Raw genomic sequence first — 23471 nt, 5'->3', positions numbered from 1 at the left:
AAGCAACTCAGTGAGACCCTGTCTCTAAATAAAATACAAAATAGGGCTGGGGATGTGGCTCAGTGGTTAAGTACCTCTGGGTTCAATCCCCAGTACTCCCTACCCCAAAAGTGTTTAGGGTATGCATGAGCCGAATTATTAAAAAACCACAGTTTTGAGAGCTAGGCTGGAGATGGCTTAGTAGAAGAGTAGGAGAAAGGTATTCTTTTTTAAAAATATTTTTTATTTGTCAATGGATCTTTATTTATTTTTTTTTATGTGGTGCTGAGAATCAAACCCAGTGCCTTGCACATGCTAGGCAGGTGCTCTACCACTGAGCCACCACCACAGCCCAGGAGAAAGGTATTCTGAATAGAAGGAAGAGAGAGATTAAGTATGGAAGAAAAATTAAGGCATGTTCAGGGAATTGTGAGTGGACAGATCATGGAGGGCAGTCATCTGAGAGAAAAGAAAGCTGGGATCATACTAACAGGTAAGAGGCTGAGACATTTCTCTTCATTATTGTTTTTAATTAAGTAAATTATGCATGATTATAATCTCCTTATAAAGAAAAATTTAAGTTTTAAGGATAGGCCTGGGACCATAGTTTCTATTTTTTTTTCTTTTTGTACTAGTGATTGAAACCAGAGTCCCTGTACCACTGAGCTAGATACACCCTCAGCCTTTTTAACTTTTTTATTTTGAGACAATCTTGCTAAGTTACTTAGGGCTTCCGTAAAGTTGGTGAGGCTGTCCTCAAACTTGCAATCCTCCTGCCTCAGCCTGTGAGTCACTGGGATTACAGGCATGCGCCACTGCACCCAGCCATCACCCCCATTTCTGCTTCCTTCTCTACTTCTCTGGAGGTGACCTTCATTTTCAGTTTGGCGTAAACTCCTTTGGATGTATTTCCTTGTATTCCCAAGCACATGTCACATGTCTCTGCATGAGAGAACACTTAAGCTAAGAAGTGTCAGCTTTCTCACAGGGTCATTAGCAACCTGAGGCTGGGGGATGAGCTGATAATATACTACTAGATTTTATTATTACTCTTTCGTGTCTTACAACTATGCTTTGCTCACTGAGAAAATTAGAATTATGATTTAGGAATAAGGGAAGGAGTAGGGGGGGTAATTCTAGCACAAGACCTATGACATTTCATAGCCAAAGAATGACATTAAACACTATGCCACTGGAGGCCAGGTGTGGTAGCACACACCTGTAATCCTAGGGGTTCAGGAGGCTGAGATGAGAGGATCTTGAGTTCCAAGCCAGCCTTAGAAAAAGTGAGGCACTAAGCAACTCAGTGAGACTCTGTCTCTAAATAAAATACAAAAAAAGGGCTGGGGATGTGGTTCAGTGGTCGAGTGCCCCTGAGTTCAATCCCCAGTACTCGCCCCACTCCCCACAAAAAAAACAAACAAAACCACACTACGCCACTGGAAAGTGAAGGGGAGGGGACAGAAAAGGTGGTAAAAGGACATCAAACCTTATCTTGGCTTGCTTAGAAATGTGCCTGGCTGGGTGGAAGTATGCTCTAGAAACAGGTGGCTCTCTTGGTTTCTTTTGTGTCCTCATTTTTGATAAAGACAAGAGCACAGAAAACTATGGAATAATCATGCCAGTGTGAGGAGCAGCAGCAACAGATACTCAGCCTCAGATTTGGGGACAAGTGGGGAGTGATGTGGACTGTGGTAAAATCAATTGCCCAAGCTCTTTCTAATGGGAACAGCCATTATTGAGTCCAGTCAGCTATTGTCCTAGGCCAGTGTGTATCAATATTCTGTATCTTCTGATTTTTCAAAAGACTGTAATAATTGGGATTTTAGTGAATTTAGTAATCTCTCAATATTGACTGAAAAAAAAAAGTTTTTTTTTTTTTCTTTTTTTCCCAGCACTGGGGATTGAACCCAGGGGCATTCTACCACTGAGCCACATCCATCATCCATGCTCCCACCCACTTTTTTTTTCTTCTTTCTTTTGAGACAGGGTCTAAGTTGCCCACGTTGACCTTAAACCTGTCATCTTCCTGCCTCAGCCTCCTGAGTAGCTGGATCAAAATTCTTAAACAGTATATTGGCCAAACAAAGCATGTATCTACAGGCTGCATATGGCCTTTGGTCTGCCATCATGCATTTGGCTCTAAGCTCTAAGTGGCTGTGAAGGATTCTCAGCTTAAGTAGATGCAGTGGGAATGATTGACTTTATTCCCCACATCTGGCTCCTACTCCTCTCCAATATCCAGCAAGTCATAGAGCTCTGCTAGGAAGCTTGGAGCTTAGCAAATGGTTCCAGAAACATCCTAGAAGTTCAGGGAAGTCACCATCTAGATTCACCACCTCCAGGGAAATAGTCCTAAGGCCTCCAGTGTCTTTCTCTCAGGCATTGGGGCATGTTCTTATGCCTCTCCCAGAAGAGAGCCCAGTGGGAACGTAGACTGGTAACTAGTTTTCAAAGGGCTTTGTCCTGTGACTAAAGCCAGGCAAGGCAGTCAGACACAAATGAAAGTGCGCGCATACACACACACACACACACAGACACACACACAGAGTGCACTCCCAAGACCTTTTCCCACGCAGTCCCAGGACAGCCGGAAGGGCAGCCAGTCATGGGAATTAACCCAGGCCCCCCTCCCCCAGTGGAAGCTCCACCCTGCTTCATTTACTCCAGGCCATGAATCTCTGGCCCCCTCCACCCGCTTACTACTTCCAGAGGAGGAAATAGATGAACAATGTGGCAGATCAGAGAATGGGCACAGAGCCTGGAGCCAAGGCCCAGGAGGAGTCCTCATAGGCCATGGTCTCTGACCCTTGGCTGCCTTGCTCCCTGTCAGATGGCTTCCCCAAATGTGGCCTTCCTCAAGCCTCTCCATCCCTAGAAGATTCCACACAGCCTGACAACTCCTTTTCCCTCCCTTGGTTTGCCTCTTTCCTTTTTCTTTCACACGCCCACACTCCACTTGGAGCTCCAAGTTTGAGGGGCTAAAGCCAGAATTTGGTGGGAATTTTGTCTAGTGGGGAGCAAGTAGGAAGAAAGGATCATTTTTCTCTCACATTTGTCTCGGGGCTAGGGAATGCATGTCCTGAGAATGAGACATTGTTGGAACAAAAGCTCCAGAGTCCTGAGATCTCATTCTGTCTTCTAGACAAAGCCTTCTCACCTTAGCAGGAGGAATGGAAGTGCTCACAGGCCCTGGGGCCATTCTCAGAGCAACCGAAGGGAATCGCCAGGCATTTCCAGTTTCCTGGGGCTGAGAAGTTGGTGGGAACCACTAATTTTGTTTTTCCTGTTGGTCTAAAATAATGATCTTCCTGGGACCGGAACCCTACGCCCCAGGCAAAACTACCATTGCTTCCTCCCAGTTCTAGTACTTTCAACTGCCTCACCTCTGCCAGGCACTTCCTGACTTGTGAGCCAAGGGGCAGGGTTCCTCACAAATCTTTTGCTCTCTCAAAACCTGGTATTCTGCCCCCTTCCCCATGGATCCTGGTTCAGGAGTTGGTAGTGGGATCCAAGATAGACCCTGGAAGGTGGACCCTGGATAGGTGTCACAAGAGGCCAACCTCATACCCTTCTGCCATATCCAAGATGGTTCCAGGATACAGTGGAGATGAGTCCTGAATCTCTTTCCCCTGATGTTTGATTTCACCCTTTAAATGATTCTCATCTCCTTTTAGCTTGACCATACATGTGTGGTCATTTGGGAATCTCAAAGGTATTTTTTTTGTGTGTGTGTGTGTCTGATACTGTGGATCACATCCAGAGCCTCATGTATGCTAGGCAGGCACTCTACTACTAGGCTATACTCCCAGCCCCTAAAAGGTCTTAGAGTGGGAATGACTTTTTATGAGTTTATTCCTACCCTTAAATTTTAGATGAGAAACTGGCACAAAGAGTACATGTGTCTGACTTGAGATCAATAACCAGAAGGAGGAGGAGAATTCGGACTCCATTTTTATTTTTATTTATTTATTTTTTTTAAAGAGAGAGTGGGGGAGAGAGAGAGAGAGAGAGAGAGAGAGAGAGAGAGAGAGAGAGAGAGAATTTTTTAATATTTATTTTTTAGTTCTAGGCGGACACAACATCTTTGTTTGTATGTGGTGCTGAGGATCAAACCCGGGCAGCACACATGCCAGGCGAGCGCGCTACCGCTTGAGCCACATCCCCAGCCCTCCATTTTTATTTTATTTTATTTTGCAGTACTGAGGATAGAATCCAAGGCCTCACATACGCTAGATAACTGCTTTACCACTGAGCTACATTCCCAACCCTTTTTATTTTTTTGAGAAAGAGTCTCCTCACTGAGTTGCCAAAGGTGTCCTCAAACCTGCCAACCTCCTTCCTCAGCTTCCCAAGTAGCTGGGATTACAGAGATATACTTTTGTGTCATAACTACACCTGATATTCTCTTTCTCCCTCTCATTCTTTCTTTAGCTCTTTCTCTACACACGCACACACACACACACACAAATATTTATATATAAATATATATATATATATATATATATATATATATATATATATATTTTTGTTGTTGTTGTTGTTGGTTTTTTTTTTTTTTTTTTTTTTACAGTTGGGTTCTTTGAGTTAGCATCCAAAAAGAGGAGCTTCATGTTATACCTTTGGTGGCTCTATTTTTTTTTTTTTTTTTTTTTGTAGCTCAGGGGCACACTGTTACTGAGCTACATCCCCAGTTCTTTTATATTTTTATTTTGAGAGATAGGGCCTCACCCTGTTGCCCAGGCTGGCCTTGAACTTGTGATCCTCCTGCCTCAGCTGCTTTAGTCACTGCAATTATAGGAGTGTGCCAACACACCTTTTTTATATCTCTTAAGTTTTTTGTTTTTTTTTTTGTGTGTGTGTGCTGGGGATTGAACCCAGGGCCTTGTACATATGAGGCAAGCATTCTACCAACTGAGCTACATCCCCAGCCCATCTTAAGTCTGTATTAAGCTACATGTTTTCCCTCCCCTTCCCCACTTCTTTAGTGAAAAAACATACTTTTGATCTTTAGAATGATCCTACATTAGGGATTTTGCTGATTGCATTCTTTTTAAATTTTTTTTTAGTTGTAGATGAACACAATGTATTTATTTATTTATTTATTTATTTTTGTGGTGCTGAGGATAGAACCCAGTGCCTCACATGTGCGAGGCAAATGCTCTACCACTGAGCCACAGCCACCCTCACTGATTGCATTCTTTTTTTAAAAAATTATATATATATATATATATATACACACACACACACACACACACACACACACACACACACTTGGACACAATACATTTATCTTATTTGTTTATTTTTATGTGGTGCTGAGGATTGAACCCAGGGCCTCGCATGTGTTAGACAAGTGCTCTACTGCTGAGCCACATCCCAGCCCCTGATTGCATTCCTGGGGTGACATTTAACAGTTCTTTTGTCTCTTTTTATTTTTCTGTAAATGGTAGTCAGATATAAAAGTTTGCTCTGATTCAGGTTCAAAGTTTTGGCAAGAATACATCATAGGTTGTTGATGTGGTTATGAGGCATAACCCTCACATATCTCTCTTTAACTTTAACAGCTACCAACAATCATTGTGTAGATTCATGATCACCTTAAGAGTTTGCAAAATGGTATCATGGGGGCTGGTGGTATAGCTCAGTGGTAGAGTTCTTTCCTGCTTTCCTAGCACACTGGCAGCCCTGGGTTTGATTCCCAGCATTACAAAAGATTTAGGGCTGGGGATATAGCTTAGATGGTAGAGTGCTTGCCTTGCATGCATAAGGCCCTGAGTTAAACCCCCAGCACCAAAAAAAAAAAAAAAAAAAAAAAAAGAGGAAAGCTTTATTGGGGGCTGGGGCTGTAGCTTAGTGGCAGAATACTTGCATAGCACAATGAGGCACTGGGTTCAATCCACAGCAGCACCTCATAAAAATTAAAAAAATAAATAAAAGTATTCTGTCCATTTACAACAACAATAAAAATAAATAAATAAAAAGATTAAAAAAAAAAAGACTTTCTAACCTTCCTTCTTCACTCATTGCCTAATTGTCACCTAGAGACTCACTCCTAGAGAAAATCAGGTTGAATACTTGTTACTCACTCTTTATAGTTTTCAGAATCACCTCACATCCATCTATTTTGTTACCTTGGAGTATAGTTCATATAAGAAAGGCACGTTAAATGCTTGAAAGGTGGCTAATGATGTTCCTTTTTTATTTCACCTACTTCCCTCTCTCCTCTGTATCTTGCATCAGTAATCATTTATGAATTCTATCATTATAAACTAGCTTTCATCAGATCTTTTCTGGAGAGCAGATTTTTATACAGATAGAAGTGGGACTAAATTTATGTTTTTTGTTTTTTTTTTAGAGAGATTTTTAATATTTATTTTTTAGTTTTTGGTGGACACAACATCTTTGTTTGTATGTGGTGCTGAGGATCGAACCCGGGCCGCACGCATGCCAGGCGAGCGCGCTACCGCTTGAGCCACATCCCCAGCCCCCCCCTAAATTTATGTTTATAGAACATCTTCTAGACATTGGATTAGGTGCTTTCACAGACACTATTTTTTGTAATACTGCAATCTTGGAAGGCAATGCTATGGTCCTGTTTTTCACAGAGGACAAGATAGGCCCTCAGTAGCCTTGACTAGTCCAAAGTCATAGAGCTAGCAAATGGTCAAGTTCAGATTTGTCTTACTCATTTTTTTTTCTTTGGTGCTGGGGGTCAAACTCAGGGCCTTTCCCACACTAGACTAGTAGTCTACAACTGAGCTAGATCCCCAGCCTGATTAGATTTGTCTTATTCATGTTGCATCACATAGCTTTTGTGTGTTTGTGCTAGGGATTGAACCTAGGGCTTCATGCATGCTAGGCAAGTGCTCTGTCACTAAGTAAGCTATACCCCCCAATCTCTATTTCATTTTAGTTCATTTAAATAGGAAGGGGATATCAGAGGACAATATATGTTAGAGGAAGATGGCTCCCATCTTTGTGAATTTTTTACTGGCTGACTTGGTTTCCATAAGAGTGGTCACTCATTCAAACAGCAAGCTGGTGGCAGAGAGCTTCTGACTCCTCCACCAAATAAATCTAGGCTAAACACAGGACTAGGCAACCCTGGGTCCAAATTTTAACTTCACCATTTAATAGCTTTGAAGTAGGGCAAGTAAACTGACTTGCTTGGTATAGATAGGCCCACAATAAATATTAGCTAACAGAATAAAACTTCCTAAGGTTTTTTTTTTAAAATATTTGTTTTTTAGTTTTAGGTGGACACAATATCTTTATTTTGTTTTTATGTGGTACTGAGAATAGAACCCAGTGCCTCACGCTGCTAGGCGAGCACACTACCACTTGAGCCACGTCCCCAGCCCCTCCCTAAGGTTTTATTCTCTTCATTATACAATAATGGTGAGGAATTGTAACAAGTAGTGCTATAGCATGATGCTCAATAAATGATTGCTATTCATGACATAGTGGATTCTTAGTATTTGCCAAATGATTGACCAGAAACTCCTTCAGACCAAAGGGTTACTTGTCCATGGACTGGCAAAAATTAGGCATCCCAGCTCCCTTTGAGAACCAGGAGGTTTGCCCAGATGGATTAGAGCTGGGTTCACTTGTCTGATTCTATTATACATGTAAAAGCAAACCTGGCATGAACTTGAAAGACTAGCTAAGGATAGCTGAAGTGATAAGATAGAGGATCTTAAAGTGAGCCAGAGATGGGACCGTCCTGGTATCATTTGCCACTTTAATTTTTGTGAAAAAGCTTTAGTCTAGTAGCTCTAACCTTTCTTTTTTTTTTTAAAGAGAGAGAGAATTTCTTAATATTTATTTCTTAGTTTTTTTTTTTTTTTTTTGGCGGACACAACATCTTTGTTTGTATGTGGTGCTGAGGATCGAACTCGGGCCGCACGCATGCCAGGAGAGCGCGCTTACCGCTTGAGCCACATCCCAAGCCCTAGCTCTAACCTTTCTTTCTTTCTTTTCTTTCTTTCTTTCTTTCTTTCCTCTCTCTCTTTTTCTTCTTCTTCTTCTTCTTCTTTTCTCTCTCTCTCTCTCTCTCTCTCTCTCTCTCTCTCTCTTTCTTGGATACTGGGAATTGAACTCAGGAGCACTGGGTCACTGAGCCACATCCCCAGCCCTATTTTGTATTTTATGTAGCGACAGGGTCTCACTGAGTTGCTTAGCACCTCACTTTTACTGAGGCTGGCTTGGAACTTGCAATCCTCCTGCCTCAGCCTCCTAAGCCACTGGGTTTATAGGAATGCATCACTGTGCCCTGCTCCAACTTTTCTTTTTTTCCTACATCCTTATCATCTAAAATCCAAAAGCAGGTTTGTGAATAAATGTTGATGAACCCATCCTAATTCCATTTTAAGATTGGGAGCCATCTTGTCACAAAGTCATGAAAAGTTAATTTCTGTTTTACTATAAATTACTGAGATTTCTAAACTTGTTTGGAATTCCTGCCCATGCCTTGAACTCACCCATGCCTGGCTTTCCCTGACCAGATAACAACGCTCTCTGAAACCTCAGTGGTGCCTCATAAATTCTGCTGTTAGGATCTGAATTTACTCCCTACCTTGAAATATCATGCCATGTAGATCATTAACCTACTATCTGCCTTTGTATTATGTTTGTTAAAACCCTGTTATTTGTAACTTCTCAAGCACCCCCTTTTGCAACTTTTTGTGCTATAAAATCTCATTATTGGAGAGCTGGGTTACTGGCCTGCATTAGGAGAGACAGGCGCTGATCAGCTCTCTTTGTGTACACAAATACAAGCTTGCTTTAATTTGATTTAAAATTGGAGTCGGTGGTCTTTTCTTTGTGTCGGGGTTCAACATTGTGTCCTGAGATGGCCATGATGTGTGACATTTGTGATTTGGGGCTATTGTGAACTAGAGGTCATAGTGACTCTGGTATGGAGTTGGTATACTTTCTGGGAAGCCATCCTTCTTCCCTAGTTACTTTCTCTGTTGCCTCCTTCATACTGAGCACTCACCTTGTATTGTGATGGGCTCTCTATGTCTCTCACTTAGAGCAGATTGTGACATCCAAGGCAGGAACCTTGTCTAGCTGATCATTGAGTATTCCTGGACTCTAGCCCATGCTTGAGGCACATAGTAAGTAGTTGCTCAATAATTATTGTTGAATAAATGAATGGATATGATTTGAGGTGACAGTGACCCACTATGAGCTGAAAGTACACTATCTCTTGATTGCAATTTGGGTTGACTATGAACAGAGTTAAAAACCTGATTGTTTTGAAGTGCCTGTGATTGTGACCTGCTATGACTATGATTTGAGGTGTCTATACAACAGTGACTGTGACTCTCTGGCACTTGTCTGTGATAAGGACCAGCAGGGATAGTGAATGGAGATGGCTGTGCATTAGTAACCTTGCATGATTGACTGAAGTAGCCTGCATTGATTGTGACTTGAAGTGACTGTGAACAAGTCAGTGATGGTGGCTTCCACAATTGTTATGATGTGGCTGTGATCATGACCTACAGAGATTTGGCTTCTGATAACCATGTGACTGGCCAGTGATTGGAGCATGGACCATTGACCTGAGATGTGTCTCCAAGATGAAGAGACAGTTGATCTCAGCTCACTGTTGAGGTTATTGATCTGCATTATGAGCTGAGGTAACTGAGATCTATAGGCTTGGACTCAGACTGGGGATGGTGCTAATATGTGTGTAGTACTCTTTAGATTTCCAACTTGGTTTTTAATAAAATATCCTTTAGAGGCTTACAAACGGCACTGCCCCTCTTGACCCCAGCAAAAAAGGAATGGGAACTAGGACTAGGTTTGGTTAGTCTTCAGAAAACAACCTGAAATTCGATGCATCATTCAGGCTACCGTGCACGGCCACGCCACCAATTGGGCTACGGTTTCTCCCTAAAAACAGCCTTTATCCGGAAGCCCCTTACCCGCATCCCAGTCCACCGCTATCCACCCCAGGAGCGCCTGCGCGGAGGTGGGGCGGTGCTTTGCCCTTTGTTGTGGGCCCCAGTTTCCCAGGACACCGCGCGGCTCCGGGGTGGGGCTATGCAGATGAGCCACTCGGGGGCGGGGCGGTTGCGGCGTCGGCGGCGGCCGGGGAGGGTCAGTTGGAGGCAGGCGCTCGCTGAGGCAGGAGGAGGCCTCTCGGCCCGCGGCCTGACAGGGACTTAGCTCGCCGAGATCGGCCCGCGCGCGCGACCCCACACCCACCCACTCATCCACCTACCCACTCCCTGCGCCGCCTCCTCCCACCCTGAGCAGAGCCGCCGAGGATGATAAACACCCAGGACAGGTAACGGCCCGGCCCAGGCTCCCCGCCCCCATCCTCTCTACTTCGGCTCTAGAGGGCCTCCTCCCCCACCAACCAGCTGGCCTCCGTACCCCCCACAGTAGGTCCCCGACAGGGCTCCATCCGCCTCCACCGGACCCTTCCCCACTTGAGCCACCCCCGTCTGAGTTCCAGACCTGAAACTGGGCCTCTTTCCGTCTTTTAGCCCCCTCCCTCCAGCCTGGCCCATCCCCCTCATCCGGGCCTCCTCCTTCTCTAAAGCTCCCGCAAACCCGGACCCAATCTTTCAGTCAGGTCCCTTGTGCCCTCCTTAAAGGTGTCCCTTTATCCCCACTGGGCTTTATCCTTCCAATAGATTCCCCGAATATCCCCGCCTCCTCCATATCCTCCCCGTATATATATTTTTAATCCCCATGTAAGTCTTTGACCCCGCTTTGAATCTGCTTTCTAGTGAAAACTACACGCCCCAACCAACCAGATCCCTTTCTTGTCACTGCTTCTCTCCCACCAGTCAGGTTCTATCCTTCAGTTCTCAACTAGACCCCTTACCCCCCCACCCCCACTCCAGGTCTAATGGTCATTACAAAGATGCCCAGCCCTCCTTTTGGCACCTCACTCCAGCTTCATCTTTTCTCTCCTTTCCTTCTTCCACACTCCTCTCTCGGGGCTCATTTCCCTTGTCTTCCAGTGTCATTCCTTTTATTTCCTCAAATAATTTGAAGTGGGTTCTTGTCCTTTTCTCCCTAAGGGTGTCCCACCACCACTCTAAACACTCCTATCCTTTAAATACTTTCTCTCAGCTGGATCTCAACTTAACTCTTAACTTTTCTCACCTTAATTGAGCCACATCTTTTTTTTTTTGGGGGGGGTAGGGGCAGTGCTGGGGATTGAACACAGGGCTTCATGAATGCTAGGAAAAAGCATATCCCTAGCCCACAGAACCACATCTTAAAGATTATCAGATCACAGAACTTAGCCCTGTACTTCTTCCAGTAAAGACTTTCAAGGAACACCTCCTTTCCTTGGACGTCCAATGCCTTCATATCAGGCCCTGTACTCTGGACACTGCACCTTGCAAGTTTCCATCCCTAAACCCAATTCCAGTTTCTCCCCATTAAATGAAGAGAAAGGTGCATATCTTTCTGCAACTGAGATACTGGATATCTAAATACTGAATATACTAAATAGATACTGGATATCTAAACTTGAATCCTTTTATCTTTCCCCTGCCTAAATTAAGCACACTTCATTACTCAAAATTTCTTTCTCTTTTCTTTTTCTAGGCAGTTTCTTCTCACTTATCACCCTCAAATATATCCCAAAATTCTGCCCCAGACACTATTCTCTGAAATGGTTCCATATTTTCCTCATTCTCGAGTTTTTAGCCCTGGTTGTTCCTCTGCATCAGAGTGAATTCTGTTTGCAATTTAGACCCAATTCCCTTCCTCATTTTTTCTCTAGACTTGTTGCTGTCCCCTCTGAAATGTGTGCGAAGCTCATTAGTTCCTCACACCAGACCCTTTGTCTTCAGATTTGCCCTTATGGCTTCTGCCCATCTGTAAGGCTTCATTATTTTGTAAGCAGATCCATTCCCTGTAAATCCTCTTTAAACCATGCCATGGTCCTTACTAAACTAGGCTCTACTTTTCTCTTATAAATATAGCCTTAATGCTTTTCTTCACATAGGGCTATAATTGCCACTCATGGTTCCCTTCTTACTAAATGGTCTCCAGCATAACATTTCCTATTAATCAGCACCATCCTTATATATTCCAACTGGGTTTTCAATTTTCTTGCATCTTAGTATTTTTCATCCCTACTGCACATTTGAAAAAGTCACCTGGGCCCCATTTTCACAGATTGGTCTAATTGTCCTAGGGTAGGGCTGGTTATTGGCATGTATTTTTTATAGCTCCCCGGGTAATTCTTTCCAATGAAGTTGAAAAACACTTCTTCTCTTCTTTCAAAAGACTTTAACTTTTATCATTACGTTTTTTTAGTGAGTGTCATCTCTTCTTTACTGAAAAGGGCCTAGTCTTCCTCAGGGATTTCTCAGTCTTTCTCAGACACTATCCAGAAGAACCCAAGATACATGCAACAGCTTCTTAAATTCTCTTTCAGTTACTGGGTTCTCAGCCATTAGCCATTTTCTTCCCTCAATTCTTAAAGTCTTTTTTTTTTTTTTTAAAGAGAGAGAGAATTTTATTTTAATATTTATTTTTTACTATTCGGCGGACACGACATCTTTGTTTGTATGTGGTGCTGAGGATGGAACCCGGGCCGCACGCATGCCAGGCGAGCGCGCTACCGCTTGAGCCACATCTCCAGCAATTCTTAAACTCTTATCTAGTCTTCCCACCTTCATTTCTTTTCTGCATACACTGAAAGAAAATTCACTCCCTATTCCTGGTTTGTTCCTTTTTGACTTTTATCTCTGCCTCCTAAGCCCTTCTTACCTACAATCCCGTTCTGCTTTTATGTTTTCCTTTTCTGAGGCTATCCACATCCAACCCTCATTGCATTCCCCTTTCCTTCCATCTTCTATAACCCAGTCCTTCTGGAGCTGAGGAGGTGGAGGTGGATAGATACTTGAATGGTGCAAAAGGTGTTAACTGTGGTTTGGAGGGCCTTGTGTAGAGGATGGAGAGCAGGTAGGAGAGAAAACAGGTTGAAGTGTAGGGGTGGAGGGAAGCAGAGGAACCTGCAGCAAAACCTGCTCAAGGGGTATGTATGTGAGATGAATTTTCTATGTTCTAATATTTGTGTCTCTGGAAGGTGGGGTGGCTGAGCAGTAATTCTATAGAGTCCTCTGTACTCATCTGGTCTAGATGCCAAGTCCTTTCCAGGCTGAGCTCAGAGTTGAGCACTTGGGACCAACATATAAGGGTCCTCACTGAATGAGTGTGAGAGACCTGAGTTCTAAGTTCTGCCTTAGCTAGTGTGCTTACATGTAAAAAAGAAAAAAAGGGGGGGGGGATTGGGTTAGCTTAGCTTAAAGATTCTTTCCAGCTTCCTAAGTGGCAAAACAGGCTTGCTTGTCTCTAGGGCCCTTGCTTAGTGTGTGGGTAATTTGAGGGGCTTGGCTATGTGAGAGGCAGGTGGAGGGAGGAGCCAGCTGCCCTGCCAGGGCCTGGGCTGGAGCTGGGCCTTGGATGAAGCTCCTCCACTTTGGCCTGGGGGTGGGGTGGGGTGTGCAGGGTGTCTGGTTTCTTTGAGTTACTGCAATCCTGTTTCCCAGCCTCCTCTGGCCTGCCTCTAACTTTCTAAAAGAAATCCTGTTAAGAGTCCTAACTAGGGATTCCGATAAGAGCCGGATGCTCTTCCCAGTCAGTGTTGTTGGTGTTTTGTATCCGCAGAGAGGGGGAGTTGGCTGGTAGTTTAGCTCCCATTGGGTGGGGGATGGGATTTCCAGCTTCCCTGGCTCCAGTGAAAAATGCAGGAGGTGGAGGCTTAGTTTCCTGGAAGAAATAGTTGAAGAGCTTGCAATATGTTTTGAAAACAAGGCTCTTCCTTTCCAGTGTTGTTCTGATTGGTGCTTCCAAAATGTCAAAATTCTTGATGGTGGGGGAGGGAAGAAGACGGAAATACAAGCCCCTTCATTATTATTATTATTATTTTTAAATATCATTTTTATTGTTGTTGTTTATTTTTTATGTGGTGATGGGAATTGAACTCAGGAACTCATGCGTGCTAGGCAGGCACTTTACCACTGAGCTATCTCCCCAGCCCCAAGCCCCTTCATTATATTTTTTGAATATCAGGTTTAAATCCAAGAGGAAATCAAGCTTCCTGGCCTTTCTCTGTCTGGACTTGGAGGGGCAGGGAGACAGTATCTGTCTAGGGCTTGTTTCATATCTTTTGACAGTACAGTATTTGGAGAAAAGCTAGCCCTGGCTTTATAGCTATGTTATTATCATTCTGTGTACTCATGGACTTTGGGGGAGAAGCATTTGGTTCTACAGGTGGTTTTTTGAAGGTGGAGGTGAGCAGGGTACAAAAAGCATATCAGAATTACCCCGAGTAGCTTCACAGTTTTGTGGGTAATGGGATTTTCCAAAGAATATGATTTTCCTTGTTTATTGGCATTATGGCTTTTTGAGTGTAGGGTGGAAGAACCAGTTTTCCTAAGATGTGCCTTCAAGAATACCCTACAGAGAGAAAGAAGCTCCTGTATAATCAGGAATTCCTCCAGATTGGATGCTTCAGAAAGCAGTATGGACTAATAATAGCAATTTCTCATTCTGCCAAGAAATCCAAATTTAGCACCAGAGCAGCTCAGGGGGAAAAAAAGGTGGGGGGTACTGAGGGAGAGGATAGAAGGATATTACAAATGTTCATTTTTAAGAAAAAGTATTTCATCCCTTTTTGAAACAATACAGTATTGATTGAAATTGATGCCATGGTTTGGAAGGCTGATGGAAAACTATAGATTAGAAATGTCATTAGATTAGCAAGAATCTTGTTACTTTAAGTGAACAGACAGGTAGTTTTCCTGTTAGCAGCAGCAGAAAATGCTTTGTATAAGCCTTCAGAAAATTTCCTAGGTCTTTGATACAATATGAAAAATGAAATAATTTTATCCTGGGAGAAGCGGCTGGAGACTGTGATGAGCTTACAATACAGTGTAATACTAGATTGCAGTGAAAAAATTGAGATCTTTTTTTAAAAATAGGATTACCTAGCCATGCAGCTGCCTTTGATAGACATGTGATTGTATTTACTTTTGGTAGAAGATGTATCACACCATCAGCTGTATGATAGGCAAACCTTAGGGGCAGAGATATTCTGGCTGCTACCATACATATGTTTCTTGTGGAGAATAAACCAAAACCAATTTTGCTTTTAGCCTGTGATTCAGATTGGTGATGTCATTTTCTTATAATTATGCATAGCAAGTAGACTCCCTTTGGAATGCATAACAGCCCTAGTGAAATGACTTTAGCCTGGCATTTGCCCAAGGCCCCTGTCTCAGATAGAAGGGGGAACTGGAAGCTGAGAATCAGCCTGTATGGTCACACTAGTCTGAAGGTGGCCATCACCTCCCATCTTTCTTCCTGTTTCTTTTTTGTTAAGTGTGATGGTAGCCCTGAATTGGTCTCTCTTTACATAAGGATTAGTCATCAGAGATATTCCTAGTCTTAGAGTAAAAGCAGCCTCTGTGAGGGAAATAAGGGCATTCTGAGTATTTTGTGAAGCAGGGCCTGAGACATGAATGGATCAGAAGTAGTTAAGAGGGAAATGAATGTATAATACTGGAAATGTGATTTTTATGTCTCTTACTTAATATCAAAGGTAGGTAATACCAAAGCCATCTGATCTCTAGTAGGTATTAAAATGAGAAAAAGGGGGCTGGGATGTGGCTCAAGCGGTAGTGCGCTCGCCTAGCATGCGTGCGGCCCAGGTTCGATCCTCAGCACCACATACAAACAAAGATGTTGTATCCGCCGATAACTAAAAAATAAATGTTAAAATTTAAAAAAAATAAAAAAATAAAATGAGAAAAAGGGTGCAGACTTTTAATAGGTTGAGGAGGCCACTGATTGAAGAGAAACCTGATCAAAATTTATCAGAGTATTTGAATTCAAGTGTTTTTTAGATTCTGTGGCTACAGAATTACTTTTATATTAAATCTCAATTTTGTGTAGCAGCAGGTACCCTTCTTTGAGCAAACCAAATATAAAATTCAAGGGGGCTGGGGAGATAGCTCATTGGTAGAGTGCTTGCCTTGATGCACAAGGCCCTGGGTTCGATCCCCAGCACCATCACCCCCCCCCCCAACATATATATATATATATATTTCAAAACTGATAAAATCAACTGGAAGTGATTTAATTCTTTTAAATAATAAGTACTCCAGATATTTAAAAACAGGATTTAAATTATACAAATTTGATGTAGCATCAATGTTTCCAGGAATACATGCTGCATATACTGCCTGTTGGTAGTCAGTGTATGAAATTATGATCTGTTAAGGACACTTCAGATAGGCGTTTCACAAATGCTTTAAATTAGAAGCAGCAGGATATGATATGGTAGCACTCATTTATATCTTGAGGACTGTTTTTTGTTGTTGTTGTTGAGGACTGTTTCTAAGGGCATGTCCTGTAACACCTGAGAAGATAAAAGGTACAAAAGCCTCCAATCTTCCATCATCTCCTGACTTGCCCTGGATGCTGGATACATAATACCCTCTTTGTCCCTACCACTCCCCCCCCCAGGGCATATATTGGGGATTGAACCCAGGGACCCTTAACCACTCAGCAACATCCCCAGCCCAGCCCTTTTTTGTATTTTGAGACAGGGTCTCTCTAAGTTGCCTAGGCCCTCACAAAATTGCTAAGACTGACTTCAAACTTGTGTGATCCTCCTGCCTTAGCCTTCAGAGCCATTGGGATTACAGGTGCGCACCACCATGCCCAGTACATGCCTGTTAATTACTTAAACTACTGCATATATACCCATCCTCCTTTCCTTCTCATCTAGGAAATGACAGTCAGATTTTCTTTCAGAGAAGCAGTTTGTCATTAATTGCAAGTATCTAATAACAGATGCTTTATAATGGCTGAAGAAGATAATTATTGTCATCTACTGTCAAACAAGCTTATCCCAAACCCCAGCTGTTTCTCTTAGGGAACTGGAACTGGATCCCAGTGTGGAGTCCTGACATACTCCACCCCCACTCAAACACATGCTTCTTTCTGCACTTTATGGGGGAGGAGCAAAGCCTCTCCAGAATCCTTATGTGTGAGAGTAGGGAATTAAATTATTTACTACCATAGGATGGACATGTTGCATTTATTTAGAAAGATCAGGAAACCAGAAATATCACTAGTTTATTATAGGTTAGTGCTGGACGCAGGGCACGTTTCAGAGATTATTTCAAGAAAAAAAGGAGGGATTCTGTATGTAAAACAAAAATTCCCCACAATATTCTGATCTTTTCAGGGGATTGCCCCTATTGCTTCTGCTTTTCTTTCTTTCTCAGTTGCTTAGGGCCTCACCAAGTTGCTGAGGCTGGCCTTGAACTTGCATTCCTCCTGCTTCAGCTTTCCTAGTTGCTGGGATTACAGGCATGTGCCACTGTGCTTGGCTTGTTTCTATTGTTTACAAGTGCAAATTACCCAAGAATGAAGATATTGGTTGGAGGGCTGGGGATGTGGCTCAAGCGGTAGCACACTCGCCTGGCATGCGTGCGGCCCGGATTCGATCCTCAGCACCACATATAAACAAAGATGTTGTGTCCGCCAAAAACTAACTAACTAAATAAATAAATATTTTTTTTAAAAAAAGATATTGGTTGGAATGCAGGGCAGAGGTTCAGTGTAAATCACTTATGTAAAAATGGTTTTTGGGGCCTGGGTTGTGGCTCAGCGGTAGAGTGCTTACCTAGCATGCGTGAGGCCCTGGGTTCGATTCTCAGCAACACATGAAAATAAATAAATAAATAAAGGTATTTAAACTAATACAACTAAAAAATAAATATTTAAAAAAAATGGTTTTGAGGGCAGTGGTAGAGCGCTTGCCTTGCATGTGTGAGGCACTGGGTTCAATCCTAGGCACCACATAAAAATAAATAAAAATAAAGATATTGTGTCCATCTACAACTTAAAAAAAACAAAACAAAAAAACAGTTTTGAGAAACATTTCTTCTGAGAAGTGGGAGTCTGGCCCCAAAATTTTAGAATTTCAAGGCTTTGGATCTAGTTGTATTGTGAATCCAAGCAATTTTTCTGGTATACAAGGTGACTATCCATTCCAGAGGGGATTTGCCCAGTTCTTGGGTAACTCTGCTGATCAATGCAAGCAGGCCAGCTTTCTCTAGTGGCCCAGTCTTCCTGGTGTTTCTAAAGGAACCTCATTATATGCCAAAAGGGGCACTGGGGAATGAGAAGGGAATGGTATGTAGAGTGCACCATTGTGTAGGGAAACCCCCTCACACTTGTTTTATTTTTTTGTTTGCCTGGACAGTATTCTTCTGCCCCTTAAAACGTTGGAAGGGAAAATATAATAATTTATTGTCCCCAGCAGAAAGTAACTCCTTCAGACAAACCTCAGAGGCACAGAGATTTGAAAACAGTATAATTTAAGTGTCGCTCCCCTTTCACTTAAAGGCTAAGTGTAGAGATGAGGATGCCCCAAGGTTTTCCAGAATAGGCAAGAGGTAGGGAATGGGTTTATAATCCCTAGATGTTGATGCTACTTCAGGCTTACAGATATTTCTCTGGGAACTCCATTTCCCAAGGAAATTTTCAGTTATCCTTTTAGGCCTCCAGTTAAAATCTGGAGACCACAGAAGCTGAGCAGTGATGGGTTTAGATTTCTAGTCTCAACTGGAATGCTTGCTAGTTCCAGCACACCACAACAACACTTCTGTCCACCACCTTCCAGTTATCCTGAGGCTGGTATATGATGGCTAAAGGATAGACCTGTTGCTTAGTCCTGGTGGACAAGCAGAATGAAGTCTTGCTTCATTTGCCCTTGGCTTGGGGGTCAGCTTAAGGAGCCATTCAAAGAAGGTAGTGGAAATCTGGAGTCCCTTTGGATCTCCATGGAAGTCATGGTGCCCAGTAAGGGTACCTGGATGTGATGGAGAGCTCCTGTAAGGGCTTTTAACTTTCTGTAGTCCATCTGATTGTTGGCTTCCTTATTCAGGTCACAGCATATATTACCTTTTCCCAGCATGCCCCTTTCCTACAACTGAGTATCTGTTCTGACTACATTGGTATTACTACATTCCCACATTTGGGTCATGAAATGACTAGCAAAGAGAGGCAAGTGGGCCCAGCATTTGGTGGCAGATCAGGGACAAAGTCAGACATAGTAATATTGTTCTGGGAGCCAAATCTCGTATTTAATTTTGTTCTTAACCCTAGAGGAACGTGCAGTAGGTGATTTCTCATTCTAATTCCTTTGTTCAGATGGAGGATGGGGCCATCACTGGAAAGTAGCCTTGGGAATTCCTCAGGGACACAGTACCCAGTGGCATATGACTTCCCAAAGTCCATCTGCCTCTCCTGAGCCTGAATGTAGGTTTTGTGATTCTGCCTCATAGGTTGTTGAGGCATTGGTGGCTTAGGAGGGATACTGGTGCAGGGCACAGGTCTGGAGTCCTACTAGGCAAGGTAGAATCTGGTGGTTCCTTCCACGATATATGGCCAGTGCCACAGTGTTTGTATGAAGATATCTGATAGGTGTTCCCCTTGTCAGACATATGCAGTTGAACTCCCTTGGGCCTTCTGGAATTTTTCTCTCTTCATGATGGTGGGCTCCTTCAAGAGAGCAATGGCAATTTTGGAAGAACTGGGGCAATGATGTGGCCTTTAGAACACTTGTTTAGGAGAAAGGTTGGGATGGGATTTGAGTTAAATTTTCAAGTTTTGGCATTTACTGTATTATCTTCTCTTTCTCTTGCAGTAGTATTTTGCCTTTGAGTAACTGTCCCCAGCTCCAGTGCTGCAGGCACATTGTTCCGGGGCCTCTGTGGTGCTCCTGATGCCCCTCACCCACTGTCGAAGATCCCCGGTGGGCGAGGGGGCGGCAGGGATCCTTCTCTCTCAGCTCTAATATATAAGGTAAGGAAGAACTTGGGATGGGAATCTGTGGGCAGAGTTCTCAGATACCACTGAGCTGCTGCTCAAAGGGAGCTGTCACTTTCATAGTCTTCCAGGCCAGTAGTGGGACTGGGAAGGACTTTTCAGCTGAGGCTGCTGTGTGGCTTTTCAGGAGTTTTAGAGGGAGGCACCATTTGCTGCCTTTTGATCTGCTGTGACTGAGGCCCAGAAGTTGGTCTGGCTTCTAAGACTGGGATGGAAGGTTAGCAGGACAGCTGAGTTCTAGTCTCTTGACATTGTGATAATATGAATTGTACAGTCCACCTGAAAGCAGGTTTTGGTTGGTCAAGTCCCCAGCCAAACCGTCACAAATGTCCTTTCAGAGGGAAGGGAAAGAACATGGTTTTGGGTGGGGGCAGAAACATAGGCTTTCAAATCAGACCTAGGTTGGAATCTCAGCTTTGTCATTTATTACCTTGAGAGCTTTGGTTGATATTCTTAATTGTTCTTAAATGTCAGATTTAAGATGGAAATACTAATGCTCACCTTAAGTGTTTGTCAAACTAATATATAGGACCATATTGTGCACTATACTTGGTACCTGGTATATGCTTCAATATACATTTCCCTTCTTAACATCAACTGGTTTTAACAACGGCTTCACTTAGCCAGATGTGGGTCTATATTTCCAGGATACCCTCTTGTCCTGTGCCCTCTTTTGGCCTAAGGGATTCCTAGTGCCACCTGGTTAGAAAGCATATGACATGCCAGAGGCAGCAGTGATATGGTCCTTTGTCCTGCTTTCCTTCCCAGGACGAGAAGCTCACTGTGACCCAGGACCTCCCTGTGAATGATGGAAAACCTCACATTGTCCACTTCCAATATGAGGTCACCGAGGTGAAGGTCTCTTGCTGGGATGCAGTCCTGTCCAGCCAGAGTCTGTTTGTAGAAATCCCAGATGGATTATTAGCTGATGGGAGCAAAGAAGGGTAAGGAGCAAGTGCTAAGGGAAAGGAACAAATGAGGAAAAGAAGGTCCCCAGACCTATGTTTACTGGGATAACTGATTTTTAACCGAAGTCCATGCTTTCTTCCCTAGCTCTAGATTTCCCAAGTAGATTCCATTTTGTAACAGGTTAATTTTAGCCAGTAAAAGAGGCCTGCTCTAGGTTATAATTAAAGCAGATCTTTATCACATTAACCAAATGCCTACTAGTTAATCACCCCCTGGTTCATGCTTCCAAGCAGATATCAAGTCTCTCTTGAGCCACCTTACAGTGGTGCAGATACCGTGGGATTCCATTGGACTGGGCAAGGCCCTCCAAGCAGCCCATGTAAGGAGCAGTCCTGAGGACAGAGTTCTTGAGTGGCTCTAGTTTCTTGAGAAAATAGGCAATGGCAGGGCCCACAGTATCCTGCTCAGTGGCAGGTGACCTTATCAAAGTTGGCAGTAATCTCTGGAGAACTGGGTTCTTTTTCTAGGTCCCAAGCTTTGACTTATGAACTGCATTAGTTAAGATGGTCAGTGTTACTTTCAGATGATGAACTAGTCACAGGAAGAGATAATTCAATAACATTTTTCTTAAGACTCTGTGTGGCTTATTTTTTTCTGAACTCGGGGCTCTCAAGATCTCAAAATGAGAACCTTCTCTGGAGCTTCTGTATTATATTGCTGGTGGTTTGGCTCAGAAAACCCCTCTTTTTGACGGTTTGGAGTAGAAGGGCCTGATTAGTTTTCTTTGCTTCTTACAGATTGTTAGCACTGCTAGAGTTTGCTGAAGAGAAGATGAAAGTAAACTATGTCTTCATCTGCTTCAGGAAGGGCCGTGAAGACAGAGGTGAGGAGTCAAAGCAGGCAAAGACTTCCAGGCTGCACAGCAGGGTCTGGGGAGGAGGATACAGGGTTCCTGTTCAGTAAGTAGGGACTCCTCCTTCCCCCACCTAGTACCAGGGATTGAACCCAGGACAGTTTTATCTCTGAGTTGCTTTTTTTAAAATTTTGAGACAGGGTCTTGCTAGTTGGCCAAGTTGGACTTGAATTTAGAATCCTCCTGCCTCAGCCTCCAGCGTATCTAGGATTACTGGTGTCGGCCACCACCCGCCCCTGGCAAATCAGGCGTGGAAGGGAGTTGCCCAAGGATTACTAACAACCTTGTTTGTTCCATTTCTTTGGAGTTTTCCTTTGATTTTAAGCCTGTCCTTGTTTTTCTCATCAGAATCCTTTTTATGCTCTTATCTTCTACAGCTCCACTCCTGAAGACCTTCAGCTTCTTGGGCTTTGAGATTGTGCGTCCAGGTCATCCCTGCGTCCCCTCTCGGCCAGATGTGATGTTCATGGTTTACCCCCTGGACCAGAACTTGTCCGATGAGGACTAATGGTCATAGAGGATGCTTTGCCCAAGAGCCACAGTGGGGGAAGAGGGGAAGTTAGGCAGCCTTGGGACAGAGGAGAGGGCTCCTTGCTGTCTAGGGAAGGACGCTGAGGGGCTCAGGGTGAGGGTTGCCTATTGTGTTCTTGGAGTTGACTCGTTGAAATTGTTTTCCATAAAGAACAGTATAAACATATTATTCACATGTAATCACCAATAGTAAATGAAGATGTTTATGAACTGGCATTAGAAGCTTTTTAAACTGCGCTGTGTGATGTGCTCTATCTAGCCTAGGGGAAGACATTGCCTAGAGGGGGAGGGGCTATCTGGGTCCAGGGGCAAGGGCTGGTGGACAGCACTGTCAGGCTCAGGTTCCCCTACTGTTGGGCTTTCTGTTTTGGTTTTTAAGACTTAATGTATTTTCTTTCTTTGCTTCCTGTCACCCCAGGGGCTCCTAAATAGGCTTTTGGGCAGTGTCCTTGGGTTGTTTTTTGACTCCACCTGGGCTTTTCTGTGTGCATTTGTGTCTGGCCTGGTGTAAGCAGGTCTGACCCCCTCCTCCTTTACAGCTTAGTGTTATTCTGGCATTTGGTTAAGCTGGCTTAATCTGTTTAATGTTATCAGTGCATTTTAAATAGGGCATTGAAGTTCACTCCCATGACAGGGCTTTTTTTGGGGTGCCTGGGCCTTAAGAAACACTAAATTCCAACTCTCAAACTATTGCCAGGAGTTCTTGCTCCTGTGGCTCAGGCTCCAAGGTCTCCTTCCTAGGGTCACAAAGAGCAGAGAGAAGAAATAGCAACTCAGGGCCTGGGAATCTGTTCTTAGGGACCTAATGCCTCTGGCTGGCTGAGCATAGTGCTGACTGCCCCTAACAGGTTCTGAGCAGTGCTTTAATACCTTGTCCTGCAGGGCCTAGAGGTAATAGGAAAAGGGGCTAAAAGTGGCTCCTTCTTTTCTGTTTCATTGAATAGCTTGTTCTAAGGGGAAAGGAAGGGGCAGGAGATCTAGACTGGGTGAAGGGAAGTGGGGGTGTCAGGGAGGAAAGTGTGTTGTGTTACTGTGTCAATAAACTGATTTAAAGTTATGGTTGGTCTGTTCTTTATTCCTGTACCAGGACCAACTTCTTACCACTACTGACTTTTGAGCCCAGAGCCTAACTTAATAGGGGTGTGCAAACATGCTTCTCAAGGAGAAAGCTGCAATGTAGTAGGGCAGATAAGTTGGCCAAGGTCTCTGGGGCTGTGTTATACTGTGAAACCTGGGGTTGCTAGGA

The 23471-nt window shown here is 43.6% G+C and overlaps 2 protein-coding genes across 3 annotated transcripts in view; one reads left to right on the top strand and one right to left on the bottom strand.

The window, feature by feature from the left end:
* Znf609 (zinc finger protein 609) overlaps positions 1–23471 on the bottom strand; it is a 241650-nt gene that overhangs the window by 19659 nt on the left and 198520 nt on the right. The gene's annotated exons all lie outside the window — the stretch shown is intronic.
* Oaz2 (ornithine decarboxylase antizyme 2) lies at positions 10065–23282 on the top strand. The gene is given in 6 exon segments (XM_027924365.2): positions 10065–10279; positions 19691–19766; positions 19768–19848; positions 20641–20816; positions 21579–21664; positions 22072–23282. Coding segments are annotated over 6 exon segments (570 nt in total). The 5' UTR covers positions 10065–10259; the 3' UTR covers positions 22203–23282.

The sequence above is a fragment of the Marmota flaviventris genome, chromosome 2 (assembly GCF_047511675.1).
Source record: "Marmota flaviventris isolate mMarFla1 chromosome 2, mMarFla1.hap1, whole genome shotgun sequence".
NCBI classification, from domain to species: domain Eukaryota; kingdom Metazoa; phylum Chordata; class Mammalia; order Rodentia; family Sciuridae; genus Marmota; species Marmota flaviventris.
Note: the sequence above shows the minus strand (reverse complement) of the source record. Positions and strands in the feature narration are given on the sequence as shown.